At 43.2% G+C, this 22,971-nt stretch overlaps 1 protein-coding gene across 2 annotated transcripts in view; it reads right to left on the reverse strand.

Moving 5' to 3' along the window:
• UNC80 (unc-80 homolog, NALCN channel complex subunit) overlaps positions 1–22,971 on the reverse strand; it is a 140,433-nt gene that overhangs the window by 47,089 nt on the left and 70,373 nt on the right. For both annotated transcript variants that reach the window (XM_026088569.1, XM_026088561.1), the window contains exons 27-37: positions 18,682–18,782; positions 14,990–15,187; positions 12,777–12,884; positions 11,904–12,042; positions 8,320–8,501; positions 7,359–7,490; positions 6,627–6,813; positions 5,342–5,473; positions 4,672–4,815; positions 2,998–3,098; positions 1,442–1,528 (exon numbers count right to left, since the gene is read on the reverse strand). In XM_026088569.1, coding sequence (XP_025944354.1) covers positions 1,442–1,528; positions 2,998–3,098; positions 4,672–4,815; positions 5,342–5,473; positions 6,627–6,813; positions 7,359–7,490; positions 8,320–8,501; positions 11,904–12,042; positions 12,777–12,884; positions 14,990–15,187; positions 18,682–18,782 — 1,511 coding nt within the window. The remainder of the gene's footprint in view (positions 1–1,441; positions 1,529–2,997; positions 3,099–4,671; positions 4,816–5,341; positions 5,474–6,626; positions 6,814–7,358; positions 7,491–8,319; positions 8,502–11,903; positions 12,043–12,776; positions 12,885–14,989; positions 15,188–18,681; positions 18,783–22,971) is intronic.

Here is a 22,971-nt window from a genome sequence, read left to right on the forward strand (position 1 = left end):
AGTACAGGTTGGGGGTTGACCTGCTGGAAAGCAGCTCTGCCAAGAAGGACCTGGGAGTGCTGGTGGACACCAAGTTAAGCATGAGGCAGCAATGTGCCCTTGTGGCCAAGAAGGCCAATGGTATGCTGGGGTGCATCAGGAAGAGTGTTGCCAGCAGGTCGAGGGAGGTGATCCTCCCCCTCTACTCAGCCCCGCTGAGGCCACATCTGGAGTACTGCATCCAGTTCTGGGCTCCCCAGTACAAGAGGGACGTGGCACTACTGGAGCAAGTCCAGCAAAGGGCTACAAAGATGATTAGGGGACTGGAACATCTCTCTTATGAGGAAAGACTGAGAGAGCTTGGCCTGTTTAGCTTGGAGAAGAGAAGGCTGAGAGGAGATCTTATCAATGTGTACAAGTATCTGAAGGGAGGGTGTCGAGAGGATGGGACCAGACTCTTTTCAGTGGTGCCCAGTGACAGGACGCAAGGCAACGGGCACAAACTGAAACACAGACAATTCCATCTGAACATGAGGAAATACTTTTTCACTGTGAGGGTGACAGAGCACTGGAACAGGTTGCCCAGAGGGGTTGTGGAGTCTCCTTCTCTGGAGATATTCAAAACACACCTGGATGCAACCCTGTGCAATGTGCTGTAGGTGACCCTCCTTGAGCAGGGGGGTTGGACTAGATGATCTCCAGAGGTCCCTTCCAACCTCAACCATTCTGTGATTCTGTGAAACTTAAGTCCCAAAAATTCATACATGCTACAGTACTATGCTGCCTGTAAACATACTGTTCCTTCTGGGGAGGAGGGAGAGGCAGTGGGGGAGGTTTGGGCAAAATGACTGTTCCAGCCCAGCTTAAAAAGCCATTGTGGGTGAGGAAAAGGGAGATGTGAATGAGGAAAAGGGAGAACCTGTGCAGTAGGGGACTTCCCATCCCTTCTGCTTTGATGTGCTGCCACACAGACAACTCGCAAAGGACAGAGGACTCCTGGGGTAGCACACGTCTTGTCTAGTTTTTCATGTACAAGCTCTGAAAGAACTGCAGCAACTGCATTTTCCACAGTTATGAAAGAAGCTATTAGATTTGCTCCAATGGGACTGTCCAAAAGCAATGCACTTTAGGAATCAAAATTAAGTATAATAATAAAAGGTTTCAGGTGTTGGAATCCTTCCATTGGTCTACAATTCATCATTCATGGTTAAACTCAGAAACCCATGACAGAGTTTAGGTGCTTAATAGAAAAGTTAAAGATTCCTTTCCCTCTCCCAAAATACAAGGAATGAAAGACAAGTGTAAGCCTGGTGATTTGCATCAACAGCTAATAGCAGATACAAGCTATAAGGAAAAAGCTACAAAGCATTCATCTCCTTGCAGACTGTGACATCCACTTGTTGGGACACACACAGGCAGAGCTGAGATTATGGGCTACACAGTAAATCCATGAACTACTCACCAAATAGTTAAAGAGGATATGAGATGTTTGGGCAGGGAAGTCTCCAATGTTCAACAAAAGCTTCCTCAACATATACATCAGCTCATCCTGGGAGAAGAGCAAATGGGTTTTTTTTCCATCACAAAATGGAGAAAGGCTTTCTACCATCTGTCCTCCCTTGTTTTGTTTTTTCCCCACTTCTCCATACTCCCTTGTTCTGCTCTGTCTCTCGGTGCATGAAGTGGAACTGTATGTTTATGACTGCCACTGTGATTCCCAGTGTAAGGCCCAGGGCACAGTATCCAGGTCAATGTCTTTCTTTTTGACCTGAGAGAGGCCAAAATTTCCTACTGTAATCTGTCCTGATTGTAATGTCCTGATTCCACACTCTTCCCCCTGCAACAATACTAAACTTTTCTTATCACAACAAAGGGCTACCTGGATGATCTTGCAGAGACAGTGTGGCACCTAGCTCAATTCAACTCATTGTTTGTGGCTGCTGGGTAGTTACAGGGGCAGAATCTAACTTTTCTTCTTCCAGGGGCTGCTTTCTTTCATGCAGACTAGCAAGTTCTTTAAGGGAAGTGTGTGTGTAAGGGGCAGTTGGAGGCAGGGAGGAATCTCACTGTCAGCCAAGAACAAATGGACCATATCATAAGTTTCTCCTAACAGCCCTTATCCTCTTAACCCACAGCTTATTTGAGCTAGTGGTATGGGCATGAGTATGCACAGGACAGCCCATGCCAACGCTACATCTGCTGAAAGCTTCCAAGAAACTATACCTGTTCTCTGTGTTCTGTTCTCCTGGTTGTAGTGGGCTTATGAGGAGATGGCAAAACAGCAGACTATGACAGCTCAGAGGCCACTAAGACTAGACAATAAATAACTTCCTTCTCAAGGATGCTTAACAAACAGGAGAGAACTCCTGTTCCCCTCTGAACTTAAACAGAAACTTCTGGGGCTGTGGCCGAGAAGTCACAGGAATGGTGAGGCCACTGAGACCTAATTACTCAAGGAACTGTAAAGCAACCTTTCCTCACCTTTCTCTGGTTTTAGTTTTCATTTTGCAGTCAGTTCTTAAATGGTAGCTTGGAAGATGAGGACAGTGATATTACTATCAGTATCATAGCCTAAGTGTACAGTTGAGAAACTGGTATGGAGAGGCACTCTGCCTTTCATCCAGTCAGAACTGCCAAACCTTTCTTCCACAGACTTTAGCCATGGCACAAGCAAGCAGTCTAATAAGCCAGGGAGAAACAAGCCCACTCTCAGAGAAAACTGAGTGGTATGGGTGGAGCTAGTATCGCTTACAGCCGAGAGAGGGCTATGCTCACTAAGCAGTTGTTCAGGGTTTGGCTTTAAGCAGGGTCAGATCCTCAGTGAGGGTAAATCAGCTATGTCCCATTCACATCAGTGGTACACAGATTGAAGCCAACTGATGACATTGGCCTAAAAGACTTTGAGCCACATTATAATAGCAAACTTTCTTCAGTCACTACCCAGAGGGTGATTCTGCTTGCATCTGTGCTCCTCTGCTCTATGTAACGCACACACCACCGAGGAGACAAAAAGTCTACCTGTCGGTTGCTTATGGTGAGCTTCTCAAGAAAATGGCGCAGAACTGTGGAGGGGTCTTCAATTAAGCAGTTCCACAGGACCTGCTGAGCAACAGCACTTACTGTAAAAGAAAGAAAAGAAAGTCAGAACGCTCTGCCTTGGAAAAGCCTTGAAGTGGCACACTTAGATGCAAACACTCCTAACCTTCTATTACAATTATCGTTTTTGTACTGAAGCACACAGGTGCCATTTTGAGGCAACAGGATTCCTGGTCACCAGGGCAGCAATTGTAGTGAATAATGACAGGTCTAATATTTGAACCTTCCCTAACTGCTGGTGATTTAAGAGGAAGCACTTCACCAGTGTAGTCAGGGGAATAATAAGGAAATAACTATTCAGATTAACAACTCCAAATTGGGCAAATCAGACAATAAAAAAAAAAAAAAAATTCACATACTTCTGGGAGTTTTTGGTGCATAGGAGCTCCATGTCACTATGATTTATTGAGTGATTTTATTTGGTATTTTTGGACAGTATTCAAATAATCAGCAGGGGATTGTGAAAGGTTGATCAAGTCCCCAAAATTTTGTTTTTATTACTCAGTTCTTGATCAAAGTATGACACACACATTATTTAGGTGGCTAGCTATACACCCACCTAAAACTGAATGACAAATGTAACAGTTTGCAATCAGCCAACATGATGAATGATAAGACAGGAAGGAAGGGCAACAATCCACCATCTATAAACATTTAAGAGAAACAAATGCAGAAGAACTTATTATTACTTTACAAACACATCGCAGACCATAAACAAAATGTTTGAGCTGTATGTAGTTAACTTTCCATTTGGACCAAAGAAATGTTGGTGGGAATAGACCTCCAAAGGTCTCTAGTCTAACCTCCTGCTTGGAGCACCAGCGCAAGATCAGGTCAGCCATGGCTTTGTCTAACCAAGGCTTGATGACTGCTCCAGGATGGAGATTCTACCAGTTCTCTGGGTGACTTGTTCTAGGGCTGCACTATGTTCCTAGTGAAGCAGTTTTTTTCCAATTTCCAACCTGAACCTCCCAAGTTGCAAGCTGTGACTGTTTTTTTCATGTTATACTCTCTGCCACTATGAAGGAGAGTTTGGCTCCATAGTCTTTATAACTGTTCTTCTAGTAGTTGTAGACATCCTCTACATCTTAGCTTCCTCTTCATCACACCAAACAAGCCAAGCTTCTGCAATCACTCCTAACAGAACACCTGTTCTAAGCCTCTTACCATTCTGGTATCCCCCTACTAGACCCTTTCCAGCTTCTCAAAATCTGGAACTGAGGGCCCCAAAAAGGGCCCAAGAAGATAACAAAAAAACTCTCAAAACCAAACACAAATCATGGGAAAAAAGGAAGAAAAATCCTATAAGGTCACAATTCTGTTGAGGATATACTTTCAAATAGTTTATGAGGATTTAATAGATTTTTCATAAAATTTTTAACAAAAATATATGCTTATAATAATATATAACACATACTACTGCCTGTAAAATGGTTACATTATAACAAGCAACAGGAACTATGAGCAAGTACAACGTTGTGTCATACCTCTTCATTTAAGCTACGACACCTAACAAATGCAAGTCATCGTTCAAAGTACTGGGACGTTCTGTCATCCCTGAACAAGAACTACTTGAAATTAAATTTAGGTCAGTACCAGCTACTCCATCCTCCCGAACTTCTCCATCCTCCATCAAATGGACAATGGGGAGCACTGCTGCACAGATGCATGCTGGAAATACAGCTTGAGGTGGTTGTGGCACATGATGGTTTGGAGTATGCTCCGTAGTGTGTTCTTCATCTGGAGCAGTAAGAAGAGTAGAAGGTTTGTGTTAGTGAATGAGCTGCAATATTACCCAGGTAGTTTAAATAAACATTTATGTTATGTGCTGTACAAACAGAACAAAATGAGAGTCTATCTGATCACTGTGCAAGCATGGCAGGTTTACTGGTATCTTCAAGAAGAAACTGAGCCTCCAGCCAACTTCTTGGTCAAGAATTTTCATTGTAAATATTTATTTTTTCAATTTATACTTTTTTTTCTAGACAACTCATTTCCTTTTTGATGAAATCAGAATTCATTACTGTATTTCAGCCACAGTGTTCTCCATGACACTACTCAGTGTAAATGAAAAAATGAGATATAAGGGGAGACACTGTGAAGCAGGAAAGAACGAAATAATCCAGGGCAGTAATTTACTTTGAAGTGGTTCAAGCTTGTGAACACATTCAGCAAAAAGCAAAGGCCATCAACTTCATGGGTCAACAGAAATGTTTCCACGGAATGAAATTCTAGGAAAGGATACTCCAAAGTGAAGTTAACCCACCTTCTGCACTTACTGCTGACCGCACTGACCAGACAGAGCCACGGCGGAAAGAATAGTTCCTATGAGATGTACTGGAGGTGCAGGAAGGACTCACAGAGAGACGGCGAGAGGCCAGGTTGGCAACTTCTTCTACTGACAAAGAGAGTGGGAAATGTCAATCCAGATCCAACTGACAGGCTCTAGAGAGCTTTCCAGGGAGAACACTTGCAATCAAAATGGAACATTGAAGTCAGGCAACACTCAAAAGGCACAATTTCAGACCTGTAAAGATCAGGTAGGTAATTTCCTCATGCTCTGGGAACTACCAGAGCATTGTTCCAAGAGAGTGTCCAGTGCTTCGGTGAGTTATGTTTTAACTGACTGGCTCTATACTTCTCTTTATATACATCCGATTACCCAACGTGGTTGCTGGTGCTTACTTTTTCCTAAGTACCACTCAGCTGCTATTCTGCTCACCAATTTCCCAACACAAGCCTAGATCTGGACACCACTGAACTTACCTAATGGCATATACCTTGGAATGCTTTTAATGAACTCTCTCCACTCTCTTACCCTGAACCAATGAAAATCCTCACCCAAAGACTAAACTTGCAGGGTGCAACCCATCTCATGTAATTTTGGCCATCTGAAAGTTCAGTACTGAGGTTAAGCTGGTCATCTAGGCTTCCCCTCTAGTCACCATAAAGACAGGAAACTCCATGAGGCAATTCACCCTATCCTAAGCTGTGTGTCTTAAGACAGGTACTTCCAATGGGTCATTCCTCCCACCAGTCTTAGGACAGGATGAATTGCCTGCTGCAGCAGCTGTGGAAGGAGCCTACCCTTTAACTATTACAAGGTTAAAGCTGGAAACGACAAATTTCACTCTTAGTGTCCCCTATTCTCATCATATTAAAATCTGGTCCTGCAAGGTGCTTGGAGCTTTGAGGCACAAAGAGCTGGCACTTTCCACCGAAGTCAGGGCAGGGGGGACTCAGGACACATAGTAAGCATCCAGCATTTCCACGTTTTTGTGTTTTTCTTGCACTAATTTTTAATTACACTTGTTCTTATTCATTTGGATTCTTCAGCAAATGGATGTGCTTGCTTGCCACCTTTACAGTGCTACAAAACTGATTCAGTGCTGGTGCTTTTGCAGGATCTGAAGTGGTGAGCACACCAAAGTAGGGACTTCCCTAGCACTAACAATTGCTGTTCTTGGACATCACACCCCTAAGCCATGCTCTATGTTGGCGGCAGGTGCTCTCAGTTTTCCTGGAAGGGAGTTCCTGGCCCTGCAGCACACCTTCTTCTTCCTGCTCTGAGTTTGGTGTGCAGGTTGGCTCGTAGCAGGCCTCCTGAGTGATGGGGATGGCAGTGATGAGACTGGCTTCCCGGCCCAGGCGTTTCTTTTCTTCCTCCTGCTGCAGATTCTTCAGGATGTGCTCTGCTCGCTGATGGGAACGTGACACCGCTCTGGCTGAAAATGATTTCTGTCAGGAAGGAGAGAGAAGAAACACAGCCTGAAGCAGTTAGTTAACACTCACACATCCTGGGTTTCACACCAGGGTCCTCAGTGACATTCAGCAACTGAGTTTCTAAATACAAATTAGACAAGTGCTAGCTGAACAGAGATTCATCAGAGACTCCTCTTAGAGTTATTGTCTACAATAAGCCTTGGTGCAGACTTCTCTGAACAGATACCAAATGAACCAGCACAGAGAAAACTGTGTCTGTCAAACACTAAGTTCAATGAACTAATCCTTTGGAGAGACTACAGTTGTGTGCTACTAAGATCTGAGTTACTGTCTTTCATAGGGCTGYGTTACGCACTACAGTCTCTTGTTGAACATGCAGAAAAGCCTAATGGACATGTAGAAAATTCTGAGTGCCCTGCACTGACAGTGTACTGATTAAATCCTCTCCAGCTGAGGGAGACAAAAAAAATTCAGAGTTTAGACCCCATCTTTTGGCTCAAGCTTCCCCCATGCCCTTATCGGGAAATAAGAACGTTCACTCTCACAACATCTTTACTTACCGACTGGTCTTCATTGATAGGATCTTGCACACTCCCACTGCACTGAGGGACCCAAGGGGGGTCAAACATTGGCACAGACGGCATCCCCAGGACAGGAGAAGGCAGAGTGAAGTTTATACTTGGAGGAGGAATCTAAACAAAAACACAGGGGATTAAAATGAGGAGAGAGAAAAATAATTTTGGGGACGGATTTAAACGCAAAACAGAGACTTCTGTTCCTTCTGCTAGTGCTTTTCACAGATGAACACGAAATTGCACCCAGCACATGGTTCAGCAACAAGCCTTGTTTTTTTAAACTTTAGAGCATTTGGGGGGAAAAGAGGAAGTTGTTTTGCCTGCCCGAATGGTGGTTTCTCAGTTTAAAAGCAGACAGTCTCATAGACATGTCCATGACACAATTCAGCATGAGGTTAAAAGAATAGTATGTGCTCTGGGGTTTATAGAACCTCTATCAAGAGTCACCTGCAAACAAATTGTTCACCTGTAACACTGCTCTTTTCAAAGAAAATGTAAGTCATCTCTGTGAAATGAATTCTATCACTGCTGGGTCAGATTGAAAAGTACCAACTTGTCAAGCAATGGCTCTTCTACAATTTGTGGAAGACATTTTGTTACAGCATACCAATATTAATGACTGCACTGCTAATGAAACATGAGCAAAAGTACCCAAGACATTAATTAGCTCTGCAAAATTATCCCAACTCTGCATCTCACTACATTGTAAGACAATGTAGGACACAGGTTTCTTTCCTTCTCCCGTGTTTCTCCTGACCTGCGCCCCCATTGGACTCTCTCCATTTTACACAAGAATTCTACACATCACCTCCCCCTCTAGTGGGGCTTACGTGACTGGTTTTTTTTCTAATCTGATTTTGAGACAATTTCATGGCAGCAAGTCACAACACATCCATCCCACAAGGCAAGCTACAAATGGCAACAGTGTTTCATGTGTCTCACCTACCTTAAAGATCTGCTGTGCTCCCTCTTCCATCCGTGGCCAAACTTGATACCTAAACCTCCAGAGTGTGTGAAATTTGAGAATGGCATTCAGTCTTTGCACTGTCTCTGGGTGATGAAATTCGGACATCAGCATGTCAGAAACAGCCTCAGGCACTTTCACAGCACACAGCAGGAACATGGCAGCTGCAGGGAGAGAACATCTCATCATTTCCTCATTAATATGTTTATTTGGCAGATAGAAATTGCAGCTGTACAAACCCCCACACCAAAAAGGAACCTTGACTCCAAAAATGAGATCGGCACTTTACCAGCCCTGGTAAAAATTGCACTGCTTCATGAAACCAAGCAAGTGAGATTCCATCTTTGGGAGCCATTCAGCATTATATGTGATGCTTGTAAAAGGTTCTGACAAACCTGCTTTTAAAATAAAATGCAGCCTTGCTCTTCTCACTAAAATCTCAGTTATGACTGATCTAAAGTAACAAGCATCTCTTGGAGTAACAAAACTAATACAGGTCGGCTTTCAAGGATTCACTTCTAAGCGATTTCTGTAACGATTAATAAAGGTTGACTCAACAGAAGCTCAGCCTTCCTCTCACAGCAGGAGGCAGTGCCCTAATAGAGGACTCACTTGCCTATTTTTATGGGGTAAAAACAAAAAGAAAGGTTCTTAGCCAGCTAGACACCATGCAGTGATCACAGTCGGCCTCCAAGAGAAAACGGAGCTGCTATGAATTAGGAGAGAAAGGACCAGGACAAATTGGAAAGTAGCACAACAGAAGTTGAGCAGGCCCATAGCTGTTTCATTTGAGCTTATTTGAATATAAATAGACATAGTCCAACTCCATATCTATGGAGGACAATTAATTTAGATGGGTGTCTGTGGGGCAGGAACAGGAAACAAAAGCAGGGGGAATAGTGGTGCTGCGGGAGTTGGGTGGCGGTCAGAGTGCACGGCTTCTTTAGACCACTAGCTCACCATAGATCACTGGAGACAATTTCTCTAGATTATGTAGCTGTTTTCCCCTAGTAGAAAGAGGACATTTGCCATCTTGTTTGCCTCAACACTTATTCAGAAGGTGCCAGGCATGAGAGTCGTGCTGATGGGGGCAGTCTGAACATCCGCAGAACAAGAAAGCTGCTCTTTCAGTGCTTAGGTTCAGCTTTCCACTTCAAAGGCTCTTAGTTCTGCCCCAAAATCCTGCTCCAAATCTGTAAGGGCCCTCCTGTTTTACCACCTCAGAGAATTTTCTACCCTTTGGTGTTTTCAGTGCAACTATGTCAAGTCTTAGCAGGCCTGATTTAAAAGTGTGGGTCACGCTGAGAGGTTTCACTACCCAAAAAAGAAATACAGCCTTGGAAGGGGTCAGTAGATGGTGCTGTTGTACACTAACGCAGCAATTCTTTTTAGCATGCACCATTGCCAGTTCTCATGCTTTCTCCTTGATGAATGCAACTTATGTTGGGGCTGAAATCACTCTTGCAACTAAAAGGCTACTCCAGACCTTTAAACGGTTTTTAATCCTCCCTTCACAGGAAGGGGAGAGGGAGGAAGATGTATCCCACAGTCAGCTAGGGTTTCTCATGGCAAAGCTCTATTCCCTTCTTTGTGAGCTACAATAAGTTTTGGATAAAGGAGAAGAGTAGCAGCCAAAAGTTTTCCCCCAAAAGGACCTTGAAGGGGGGAAAGGAGTGGAGTTTAAGGCAGCTTGTTTCTCCTCTTTATTTTGCTCCTCTCTCCCTTTCAGCACATTTGGCCTGGGAAAGGCAAAGGTGAAGGGGAGGGCACAGGAGAACTGTGAGCTGAAGAAGTAGTGCACTGCGCACTGGCGGAGCAGATGGAAAGCTGGGGAAAGCAGAACTGATGCAGAAGATGAGATGCAGAGTAGAATAATGGACTTCAGGGCAGAATTCATAGCTATCAGGGGAAAATGAAGGACTGGTAACCTACATTGGAGTGTGAGGAAAAAGGGAGAGATGCCTGAGGAGCACTTCAAAGCTCTTGTATTGTCAGCAGCTTTTGATAAAAATGCCTGTAATTTAATCTCCACTGTAAAAACTCCTGTGGTGACTCCCTTAGATGCACAAATCTAGGAAAGATCGCAGTCCTTAAGCCACTTGCCTAGGTGCAGGCGTACAGAAAGGCAGAATTCTGAAATATCAGGAGACTGGCTAAGAAACAAACTCAGTTGCTTAAATTTATATTTTGTTTAAGTAATGTGTGTTTTGTGTGTGTGTGACATTGTCATGATTTCTAGGAGCCTGGCCCATGATTCTGAACACTTGCCATTAGCACACACTGGCTGTGAGCATTTAGACAGGACCCTAAGACTAGAAGGAGCCTCCTGAGTCACATCCAATCCCTTTCACAAACTCCAAAACCTGAGTACATTTGCTGTTCCAGATATTCTCTTTTCTGGTGGTTAGAAATCTTCTGTTTTCCAGCTGAAAGAAGTCATAGAGAGTTCATAACTATCTTTATGTCACCATGGCTTAAATAATTCTTCCTCCTTGCCTGGTGTCTATTGCTTTCTGCTCTGCTGCATTTATGAAGTGCAACAGTATCCCCTCTCAGCCTTCACCTGAATTGATTAAATAAATACCCTCATCATATAGGTTCTTCATTTTGCCTCCTGTTCTACCAGTCTTTCATTGTACTTGTCCCATTCAAATGTTTCTTTCTTGGGCAAGAATTGTGCATGGCTGCACTGTGTTTCGGGTAATTGTACAATGTGTTGCACAACAATATTAATACTTTCTATCTCTACTGACACATCCTGACTACATTTGTTGTTTTCATAGTTGACTTACGCTTGGTAACTCACAGTCATCCTCTGACCAACTGATACACCCTGAACTTTTCTGCTTCTGTATGGCAGAAGATACAAGCTCGTAACAGAAAAAACTTCATATTAGTTTGCAAGGGCATAATCTTACATGTCGGAATAACAAATCTCACCTCATTTCCAGAATTCCTTTTTCAAGGTAATACACTCACAGGTATATGGTAATCTGATCTTTTCCTCTCTTAAAAATGCCTCCCAGCTATGTGTCATCAGCAAATATCATCTGCACAATTTAGTACCAAATGAAAATGTAAAACAAAGATAAATACCAAGACTGTTCATTGAGCAATGCTGCTGTCTCCTTGCAACATGAGAAATGTTCTTTCAGCACAGCAGAGGAGCTGTGACAGTTCCACTCTCATCCCCTTTCTTGGTTTTTGTATCAACCCTCAGCTGGTACTAACAATTTCCAGGAGGCAAAATACCAAATACTTCAGTAAATTCTATGGACAGATTAAATCGCTGTTTTTCTTCTGCCTATAAAGCCAAACAAATATCCATTTTGCTTATTCTCTAATCATCCGCTGCAACCAGGGCTTGACAGATTGCCTTCCTGATCCTTCTACCTCTTTTGTACAGAGCACAAAAATATGCACAGGTCTTTCAAAACTAAATAGCCCCCCTAAAAACCTTGATGTCATTAAGACTTCCTCCACTACAAAGCAGACTTGCAAGGCCCTAAGATCTGCTGTGAGTTGAGCAGCAGGGGTAGCCACACTAACTGGTTTCATTCCCTTACCTGCTGCTCCAGCCATGTGCTCATCCACACTGAGCAGGAGCTCCCATGCTGCGGGCTGGATGTCCCCATACATCTCTTCTGTGAGGATAGGAGCTGCCTTGATTAGCAGGGACAAAGGTGCAGGGGAGAGGCTCATTACCTGCAAAAAACAAAGACATGCCTCAGAATTGAGCTGGGCAAACTATATACAGTGAATAATACACTTAGTAATTTCACCCAGGCTTTGGAGTGCAGATTATCCACTGAAAACCTCTGATTTTAGACATTTCAGTTAATGCTCCACAGAAGAACRTTGCTTTCAAATTACACTGAAACAGAAGGATTTGCAAGCTACTTCCTTGAGTCTGTCACTAGTCACTCATGTCACCAAAACATTGATAAAAAGGACAAAAAGAAAGCAAAACTCCTCCAAGGTGGTGCACAAACACTGATATATATCCATGAAAGTCTCACAGACTGCCAAGAACAGTCCTGCTAACAGCCCTGTGCTTCTTTAGGAACACTGAGCAAGAAAGGACAAAGAAAACTATTCCATCTTGCTGTAAACTGACAGCTTATATTTAAACATATTTGGGGACTTTTTTTATTTTTATTTTTGTAGACTTAGTATTTGATGCATGTTTGCCTATGGGAAGCCAGAAACAGTGATTACCATTAAATGGAGCTGTGTGTTTAAAGGCTTCTTTGACAGGGGTCACCTTAAGAGGCTTAAATTTAGCATTACTCAGTTGGGGGAAACATGTAGGGCTGACCTGATATGCCAGTTCTTTCCTTCACACAGGCTCAGAGCTCCATATACATTCCTCTTCTTCTTACAATCTGACCTGACATCTATGCATCAACCTCCCAACAAGCATATGGCCTAGTCAATACCTGGTGCCTGATGTATTTCAACATTCCAGAGTCCTTCTTCCCTTCCAAGTTGATATCGACCACTCTCTTTTTTAGAGAGGGCGTTCGCAAGCATGACTTGTCTGAGCACTGGGGAAAAAAAAAGAAAAGAAAAAAATAAAAAAAAGAGTTCAGGTTTAGGTTTTCCAGAATTTGGAAAGGGAGGAAATCATGTACAGGAGGAATTTCCACAGACTAGAAGCTGTCCAGTAGCAGAGGTGTAGCATGCCTTGCAACAGGCCTAGCATCACTAAGATGATGCATCTCACCAATTTTGTACTCTTTTTAATATTGCTTTTCCCAATAAAAGATTAAGGCAGAAGCCAATAAACCAAATGAGGAACGTGAATGTGCACTGTGTAATCTTCGGAGATGGCATAGCTATGTACTTTAGGAGAACAGTGCTTTAAGCAGGTTAGGGGTACAGAGTCCACAGCTTCCTTCTCAAAACCACTGAATTGAGGTGTTTGCTGTGTACAACGTTGATTTGTCTTAGCTACATTTTTCCTCTCTTCCTCCTCAGAAAACATAAGTGACAACATATTTCAGGAACTGAGCTTATGCCTGTCTGAGAGCTGTCCCAGACTGCCATGCATTGAATTGACAGCGACAAGTCTCGCTTATGTTCATTATCCACAGTGTAGATAATAATAATTATCCAAGCTGGTAGCCTGCTATTTAACACTGGGGCTCTGCAACCATTTATCAGGAGATTCACAAACCCCAAGGGAGCACACGACCATGTCTGCGTACTGCAGCTATCTCCAGCCTTCCATACTGCAAACTGTGAGAGTAAAAGCGAGGTTCCTCTGGAACCCCGATAAATGTGAAAATGGTGCCCAGGTAGCCACAGCATGACAGCACTTGAAGAACACCAAAACATGAGGAACACGGGGAAAAGGTGTACAGTTAGATAAGATCTAAATGTTATCAATCTTTCTTCTACAGTGAGGTCTGCACAAACACAGCACGTGTTTGTAGGAAACCTTATTGCCTCCTGATTTCTTTTTTTCCTTGCTGTTGTTTGATGGCCTTGATGGATCACAAAACATGTATCACTTTGCCTTGCAATTCAGAGTTGGTGAGGAAACAGCATGCAAGAATGCACACTATTCTTTTGCTACCTTTCACGAACACCGCCAGCTGCTCATCTCAAGCCTGCCTTTTGCAGGGCAAACGACTGCCTCTTTTCCTAAATATCCAGAGTGATATGATACACTGCTTTTCTGTGCCAGAGGAACTATATGGGAGGTGCTGTTTCCAAGAAAGCAGAATCATTACCTTTTGTTTCATCTGCTCTGTGTTTTGTTCCATACAAATATCCTTCAATTTTCTAACTTGACAGGAAACAAACAATCTACTGGTTGATGAAGAAACATTATGAACTTGTCTCATACTCCTTCATCTTCCACTTTTAGAGATGATAGACACTTTACCCAACTGAAATCTTGAAGAGACTTTCACAAACATTTTGCTTTCAGTATTATTGCTAAGTTTTTGAATGACTCCACCATTACAAGCATTCAGAATAACTGTAGCCTGTCTGCTGTGATCAGGAATATAGAAGTATTAACTAGCAATTGACATCATTCAGCTTGCTAACTCTTTGGTTGCTTTACTGAAAGCAGAAAAGTATTTCCACTGAAGTTAAAAGTTCAAAGGGACCACCCATATGGCTAAAAGGCACGATCTTGTCTGAATACCTCACTGAACTGGTTATTAAAAGTGTGCCACTAAAGAGAGTGCACCATTAAAGACAGCAGCTAATGTATATAATTCTTTGAATAGATCTGGGAGTTCACACCTAAAAAAAAGAAATTATGCAAAAGTTTATAAAAACTTTAACAATAATTTTATTAACGGACAAGAAAGAACATACAAAGAAAGAGACTAGACTCCAGGGGCTGAAAAGTAGACACCATACAAGAACATTAAAATTAAGGTGAGGTTTTAGGCTTTTAAATGTCCTTAACAGTAACCAAGATTGTACTCAATCAATACAGATTACATTCCTTCCATAATGCTAAATGACTTAATAGTTTCTTACAGCAGAGCTGCATTTGTGAAGTACTGTGTTCCATTTGCCATGAAAGAACCCTGCTTGAGTACATTATGCAGTCCTTGATGGCAATTATGCCCTGCCTGGACAAAAACAAACAAACAAAAAAACCCCCCTGCTTTTGTCATCTACTCACCTCCTTTTGCTTTTTGCCTCTTGCCATGCTGTTCAATGTGCTGTTTTCTCGGAGAGAGTCCACTGTGTCTCCATACAGGAGTTTGATGGCCCGGACAAGGCGAGCACAGGACCGGCTGTGATGGAGGTAGCAGTGGGGGTGACAGTAGTCAATGTGGGTACATATGAAACTTTGCTGGTTGCACAACAGGATCATAACCTTGAAAGGAAAAAAAAAAAAAAAGAGGAGAGTTACCTACAGAAATGGGAGTTACAGAGAACTCCATAGGGCAGCCAGTGATGGGGACAGTCAAGCTAAATTTTTCCACAGCTTAGCTGGGGAGGCATGGAGCTCAACACAGCTTTTTGAAAAGGTGTGGCTGGCTGTGCTGAGCTCCATGCTTGTAAGTAGTTTACAAACATGCCAGGCTTGGCTAGCTAACAAAGCAGTCAGTGAGTCAGAGTTGCTGCAGATTTGTATGCTTGGCTGGCGGCAGGACTAAGGCTGCAGGAAACAGTATTCCCTCAGTTTGTGGAAAAGCTGTTGTATCCCCAACTCTGAGACAATGGCTTAGACTGGAAAATGTCAACAACACAATCATCATTAGTAAGTAGCAAACCCAACCAGGTTCTGGGGTAGGCTTCCTCTATGGAAAGGAAACAGAAATGTCCTGACATGCTCTCAAGCAGGAATAAGCTGTGCCAGTGGTCATGTGTATGCTTCCCTCACTGTGCTTGGGTAGACCATCCAGCCTAACTTCATGTTAGCTGGCTCAGTTACTACCTCTAGAAGTGTTGTCACACGGCAGCAGAGTGCTGCAAAACCCATCTAAGAAACACAGTAAATATTTGGGCATTTATCTATACTGAGCCCTGCTTTGCTGCAGACACATTGCTATTACCCCCAAACTAAATAATTAAAAGCAACCTTGGGTAGATCTACACTTCAGTGACTGTCTTCTGGACATAACTCATAGGGTTCCCTCCTAGAGGAGCAGAGCTCAGGACAGCAGCTCTTTCATACATGGGTCTTCAGGTCACACACAAACACAACCACTTTGCAGCACTCTAAAGAAAACACACAGGCACCCCCAAGCTGTCATGTCAGCCATAACTGGCCTTTTTGAACCCTTCTCTTCATCTCACAAACTAGTGAGGAAATACCCAGAACCACCAGAATGAGGCTATTCCACTTTTTCCATGCCTTTGTTGTCTGTGAAGCTGCAATCTACCTGCTCCCTCAAGTAAGGCAGTCACATCACTGCCAACCCTCAAATATTCAGGCTTCCAAAAAAGTCACAAGCTTAATTTAAAACAAATCTAAACAGCATATATGGGATTCTTGTCTTTGCCTGCCCATTCCGGGCCCCACATTATTTGGGGGTCACTCAGGAATAACTCAAGCCACCAGTGCTGCAGCATACCAGTGTGCAAATGGTGCACATCTGATCAGCATTGCATAGCCTCTACCCAGTCTCAGCTGGACACTTGCTATGAGCATTGCCATGGAGTGAGGACACCAGGCTCAGGGCTGCTGTGAGGGTCAGACAAAGGAAATGCTGGTGCATGCAACTGGAACCAGTGATCCTTTTGAGTGGTCTGTTAATGGCCATTAAATAAAACAGGCTTTTGTTTTGCTGCAGTTTTAGTTACCATCCACCTACACTTTCTTTCCAAGGAGCAAAAAGAGAAAATTCGCATGCAATGTTGGCACTTGCGTGGCATTAACTGGAGCAGGTTATTTTTCAAATTTTCCTTTCTCATATGCAGGCTAATCACATGCAAAGTGAGAGAAATAGCTCAAGTTTCCTCCAGTTTATGCCTCATTTTTATGAGTCCATATATCCTCCCACACCAAGCAAAAGCACCATGTCCTATCCTAACCACTAGGTAGGGAAATGCCTTCATCCTCTAGCAATTTGTCTCCTAGTGCACACTCCCGTATCTACATGCTCAGCCTAGTACACTGGCATTTTCAAATGAGGTGTAATCGTTGCCAGCAACATTTAGAGAAGTGACAGAAAAGTGGAGTAGTCCAGGGACTGAGGAACTAGCCTGGGACACATGAAGTTCAAGTTCCCTGGCCTGCCTCAAACTCCTTGCATGACTGAAGGCAAATCACTCAGGATGTGGATCCTCAAAATACAGCCTGAGGGCTGTCTGCAACCCACCATGACAACTGTCCAGCCCAAGGGGTCAGCTCTTGCCCATTTTCCTTCCTGTGGCCTCCCTTGAGGAGCAGGAGATGGACTGAACAAATTGTCCAGCCACAGTCACTATCTTGATGGGAGCCCTCTGTTGCCCTCCTCCCACCATGCAATGAGCACATATCTGATTATATGCTCATGAAGAGGTAATCAAACACCCTCTCCCAAAAGAGACAGCTATCAAGAGCAGCTTCTGCCATCGCAGTATCGGATTCAGTCTGTTCTTGTCCATGCGCCTTAGAAATGCGGCAGCTCAGAGCAGGCTGCATGAAATACTTGGGGGAAAGGGGAGGGTACTGAGTCATTCTTAGCAGTCTTCTTTCCCAAAGGTAACTCAGGAGTCAAAAGAAACTACTGGGAGGCATCCGTATGTGCAGGACACAATCAGTCTGTGCACATGCAGTCAGTCCACCTCCTCTGGGAAGTATTTGCACAAGGGCACACTGACTGTACTGCACCATCACAGAGTGTCATGAGGCAACAGAGGTAGAGGTGTACAGCCCTCATCTAACACTGGATTTAACTGTGTAGACTTGCCCAGCTGGGTCCTATTGACTTATGGCATGTCTAAATCATGGGTACAGAGATCACCAAAATAGATGTCTTAGGCCCTGTAAGAGCAAATCACATTTACACTGTTGTACTCCAAAAGCACGTGGCATGTTCATATAGTACTGCACCACTTGGATCCACTAGCTGCACTACATCTTGCACTACTTCTTGAGCAGAGTAGATATGTCCCTGCACATCTGTCTTGGTTTGTCATCTTGTAAAATGGGGGTAATAACCCTTCCCTCCCCAAGACYGTGAGTTGTGCAGACAGTAATACCAGAAACACATACATGTGTCAGAGTCAAAACTACCCAAGGCTCTGCTGGGTTAGACATTGTTATAGAAGGCACTCAATGTAATCAAATAAAATGTCCGGAGGGTATTTTCTTTTCACAAGGTGCATAATTAAGCTCATTGCCATAGGATTTCATGGAGACAAAAATATACAAATTGGCTCAAAAAGGGCTTGGACAAACTCGCTGAGGAAAAATATTTTGATAGCTATCAAACATAGTGGTCACAACAGAACTTCCAGCTCAAGTAGCTCCTAAAATACCATTTAGCAGAAGCTGGGAGACAAAGTCATGCTATAACCCATTCTATTACTCTTCCTGAACTATTCACTACTAGCCACGCTGGAAATAAAATACTGAACCAAACAGACTTTTCAGCTGAGATAGCATGGCTGTCCCTGCATGCCTAGTGAGAAACAGTCCCTTACAAACTAAATACATGAAATGGACAGAGGGAGCAAGACAAAAACTCTCCAGTTTTTCTCCATTTAAGATGCTTGCAGTTAGCGAACATCCAAATTCCAAAGGTTGCAGCTTACTTACGCTTGAGATCCTTGATGCTACATCACGAAAGCAGAGATTCTGATCAGGTCATTGCCAGCACAAAGGTTTTCCTACTTAAAACACCAGCCTCGAGAGCACCGCCAGTGACCCATACTTACATGCAGCCATGACATGTTCCGATGATAGTTCTCCTCCGTGCCTGTGTTGCTCAGCACCTCGGGCTCAATGCTAGGTTCGCTCGCGCTCCAAGGGCTCCCTTCTTCAAAAGAAAAATACCCAAAAGGTGTTTGCTTTTATTGTTCCCTATGTGCTTAAAGCCTAGGGACAGCACTTGTAAGCCAGGCCAGCCTTGTGGAAACAGATCAGAGTACACAGAATATGCCACACTGGAAAGACTGCTTTTGGACACCCCTCACCAATCTTTGTTTTGTGCTGGCTTGACAATTACAAGAACCTCTCATATGCAGCTCACAGGCCATCTTGTCAGTAGCAAACACTGATCCCTCCCCACATTTTTCTTTAATGAAAGGGGAGAAGGTAAAATAAAATCAACAGGAAACAAATTCTTTGCATCCTTCAGATGCTGCAAATGGTTGGTTTAGTGATCTGCATTGACTGGGCTCTGTGGCTAAAATGACAACAAAAATCCAACCAGAAGTGGCATCCAACTAGAAATGCCAATGGGCAAAGTCACTCTTAAGTGCCCATGGAAACTGCTAACAACACGGGGATGAAAGGGGAAAAAAATCCTGATTCTAGCATACTAATTCTAAAGAACTTAGGCAAGGGACAAATTTCTCTGGGGACTACATTGATCCCTGTGTTTCCTGCAGCCATTTCATTATCTATGGGCTTGCTGTAATACTAACACTAATGCTATTAATGGATTAATTAATTAATGGGTTACTAACTCTGGTTAGTCCTTTCTTTCTCCTCTTTAAGTGAACTGTGACCTGTCAAAGTCTACAGAACAGGCAATCCCACTCTCTATGTTTACCTACTGAAGTAACTTTTGGGCAACACAAAAATGACCATTAGGTTTGGTAGGTTGTTTCAGCTGCCAAAGAATCCAAACTTCAGTTTTTGCTTAACACCCCTAACAGGAGGAGCCCCTTTATTTCAACTGTGATGGAGATTTTTTTTGACAGGATGTACATTTGATTTCCAAAAGATAAATATATGGAGATTCATTTTTTGAAGATTAAGGAAAGCATCTTTAAAATGTAAAAATGTATATATATGCCAATATGTAGAAATATACTATGTAATATGTACATAAATGTTGCATTCTACATATAGGAATATATCYATCTTATATGTCATATGACATGCCTATGACATCATATGCTACATAGAATATGAAGCGCATATCTGTACATACATATATCCTATCTGTTGATATGGACAATAAAATATCATATGTGCATATGACCTCACATATTCATTATATCACATGATTTAGGAGTATGTGTGTGCATATACATATATACATATACACACACACATGTGCACCCCTAAAGTCAGCATGCGTCTGGCTGGCAGACACCAGCATTCCAAGAGCTCATGCTCTAACACGGAGCTCTGAATTGACAACCTGTGCACGGAGCCAACTCTGCACCCAGGGCGCCAGCGGCAGGATTTGAACTTTGTTCCTCCCAGGCCCTAGCTCAGGCAGCCCATGAAGAGGGCTTCAGGTTTTCACTAGCTTGCTGGGGGGAGTCTCTTGTCATTTCTAGCTCTGCTGCAATCACATCAAGAGTTTAGATCCTGCCTATTCGTTCCCTCCCTTTCCACCCACTCGTCTAAGTTACCTATATCAGTGACAGTGTCCCTGCTGTGGGACAGCTGCAGCTCCTCATTCTCAGACTCTGAGTCCTGCCGTGATAACTTGGTGCTCTTTAGGCTGCCGGCCCGGCGAATGCTGGACAGGGAACCCCCCTTCTTCACCCGGAAACTGCGGGTTCCTTTAATCTGGAGCAAGCGGGAGCCTCCTATCCTGATCTTCCTGCTGGGAACTGTATTAAAAGAATAAAAGAGGACTTTTTTCCCCTTAATTTTTCCCCATTTAAAAAAATATATATCTTGGCCCTCCCTTCCCTCCCGACCCTTTGCTGCCAGCCTGTATTGCAGCGCTTTTTCTTCTACCAAGGAATATGGGCCAGAGGCTCCCTCCAAAGCCACCGCCAATGCAGCTCTGTCAATCAGCCAGTAAAGATGTTTTACAGAAATGTGTCCAGAACCTCTTTTTCCGGAGACCGGGTACCTCACCTCTGGCCTTGTCTGTATATGGATTTAGCCCTGGTTCAACCATCAGCAAGTAGAGTCAGCTGCTCTAACAGAAACCCAAAACGTGGACAAGGAAAATCTACAATTCACACCAGTTTGAATCAACTCCTGCCAGGAAACAGTCTCTGCCCAACGGGTGCAAATTGCAGTTTTCTTTGCCAGCCCCTGGGGTTTACATTAGTGCAGAATCACCTCTTGCTAGGGATAGATGGCTGAATCCCAAGAAAGAACAAGGCATCATGGACAAATCTATCCTCCTGTGGGCCTGGGTTCTTTAAACACCACTGAGCTCTGCAGTAGGATCAACTATTTATTCACACAGCACGTGTAACTGCAGAAGGGTAGTCTGCTTCATGAGGTTAGCACACAAGACTTCTTTGAAGTAAGATTTGCATAAATCCGTGTCTCTGCATGTTACTCTTCATCATTAGAATGCTTTAGAGGAAACAGGAGCACGTAGATCCTCTCCTTCAGACAAATCAGCAGCTTTCAGGCATTAACAACATCCATTGACACTCTGCATTTTTGATGAGCACAAACATGAAATGGTTCAATGTTCAAAGCACCAACCGTTTGCACTTTCATTCTCCTCTTAGTTCAAAGGCAGTACATGGCAGTATGTCAGTCCAAATGTTGCAACACTCAGTCATTGTACTGCAGATCTAATCATGCAAGGCCATGTGTGATCGATCACCTTTCGGTGTGTGGTTGAGAATGAACGGGATACAACTTTTTAGATAAAATGGGTAAGCTAAATATTTCAAAAGAATTGTATTTTGACATAGGAAAAAAAAAAAAAAATCAAACATGCCTTGACTCCTGAGAAGCCCCTATTCCTATAGAACCCACTCTCCACTCCCATTTCTGGTGACCGATGTCCTGGCCAAAGACAGCGGGATAGGTTTTGAGAGCTACTCCTCAGTGCTCACGAATCAGCTGGGCAAATCACTGTCGAGCAACTGGAGAATCTCCCTCCAAGTGACCAAGCAGAGTCCCTTAGCAATCACTACTGGTTGAATTCAGTTCAGATCAAGCTCAGTAGAGCTGCTCAATTCCCCCAAACACCAAACTATTTTAGCACTCGTAACTATATTTCACAAAGTCTGCAGAATTCCATTTTAGCATCCAAATAGTAAATACGATCCTCTGAGTGCCTGTAACTACCTAGCTTAATTGTCTATATTTCGGACCTACCTGGAGCAGATTCTAGACAGAAAAACCGTAGCTTTTGGATAGCTGTTAAGCCACACCTGGGGTGAGCAACGAGAGCAAAGTTTTTAACACTCAGGAAAAAACGGAAAGGAAACAGATTAGTACTTATCAAAGAGGTTGAGATAAAGAGACCTATCACTGCAGATGAGAAAAATTTAGTTACAGTCACACAACAACATTTTCTTATCTAAACAAGTGTAGATTACAAAAGATGCTTCTGCATCTGTTTGGCCCAAGTAGATCCCCAGAAGAATACACTGTGGCCAGAGAAAAGAGCATTATCGTTATTATTTTGAAATATAGCATCATTTTGCATTTATTTAGCATCCAAAATACTGCATAATCATTTTTGTTAATGTATATTAGGATTCAACCTTCCTACCACAGTCACTTCTCCCAACCCTGAAATGGAGTAAAGAGGCAGCTTTAGTAAAGGAAAACTATGTGACAGCTTAGGAAAAAGAGAGAAGGGGGGAAAAGACCCAACTGAAGCTGCAGGGGAAACATAGTTAAGCAGAGTCAGGGATGCAGAAAGTTAATACTATCATCTTTGCAAAAATAACTCAATTCTGGATAATGCCGTAGCACAGTAACATGTATAGGCAAGCCTAAGTCAACACTATCTCTAAGGAAAATGGGATAGTTAGAGGCCTGCCACCACCATTTTCCAGCTTGCCCACGGGCTTGTAGGCATTCTCCCACTCAGATAACATTTCAGTGGATGGGACTGCTACTTGACAGGCTGAGAAGTGATTTCAAGTAACTGATGTAACAATCTTAAAAAAAACCAAAAACCAAAAACCCAACCCCCAAACTTTTCCTCATCTAAACAGTTAGAGACATCTTATCCCATTGACCTTATTGTCAGACATAAGGAGGTGTACTTCTCTGGGCTATCAGTATGCCAAGGGTACAAAGACCTAGGCTGAGCATGATTTTATGCAGCTGAC

This window comes from Apteryx rowi, unplaced genomic scaffold, assembly GCF_003343035.1.
Source record: "Apteryx rowi isolate R43461 unplaced genomic scaffold, aptRow1 scaffold_12, whole genome shotgun sequence".
In the NCBI taxonomy this organism is placed as follows: Eukaryota; Metazoa; Chordata; class Aves; order Apterygiformes; family Apterygidae; genus Apteryx; species Apteryx rowi.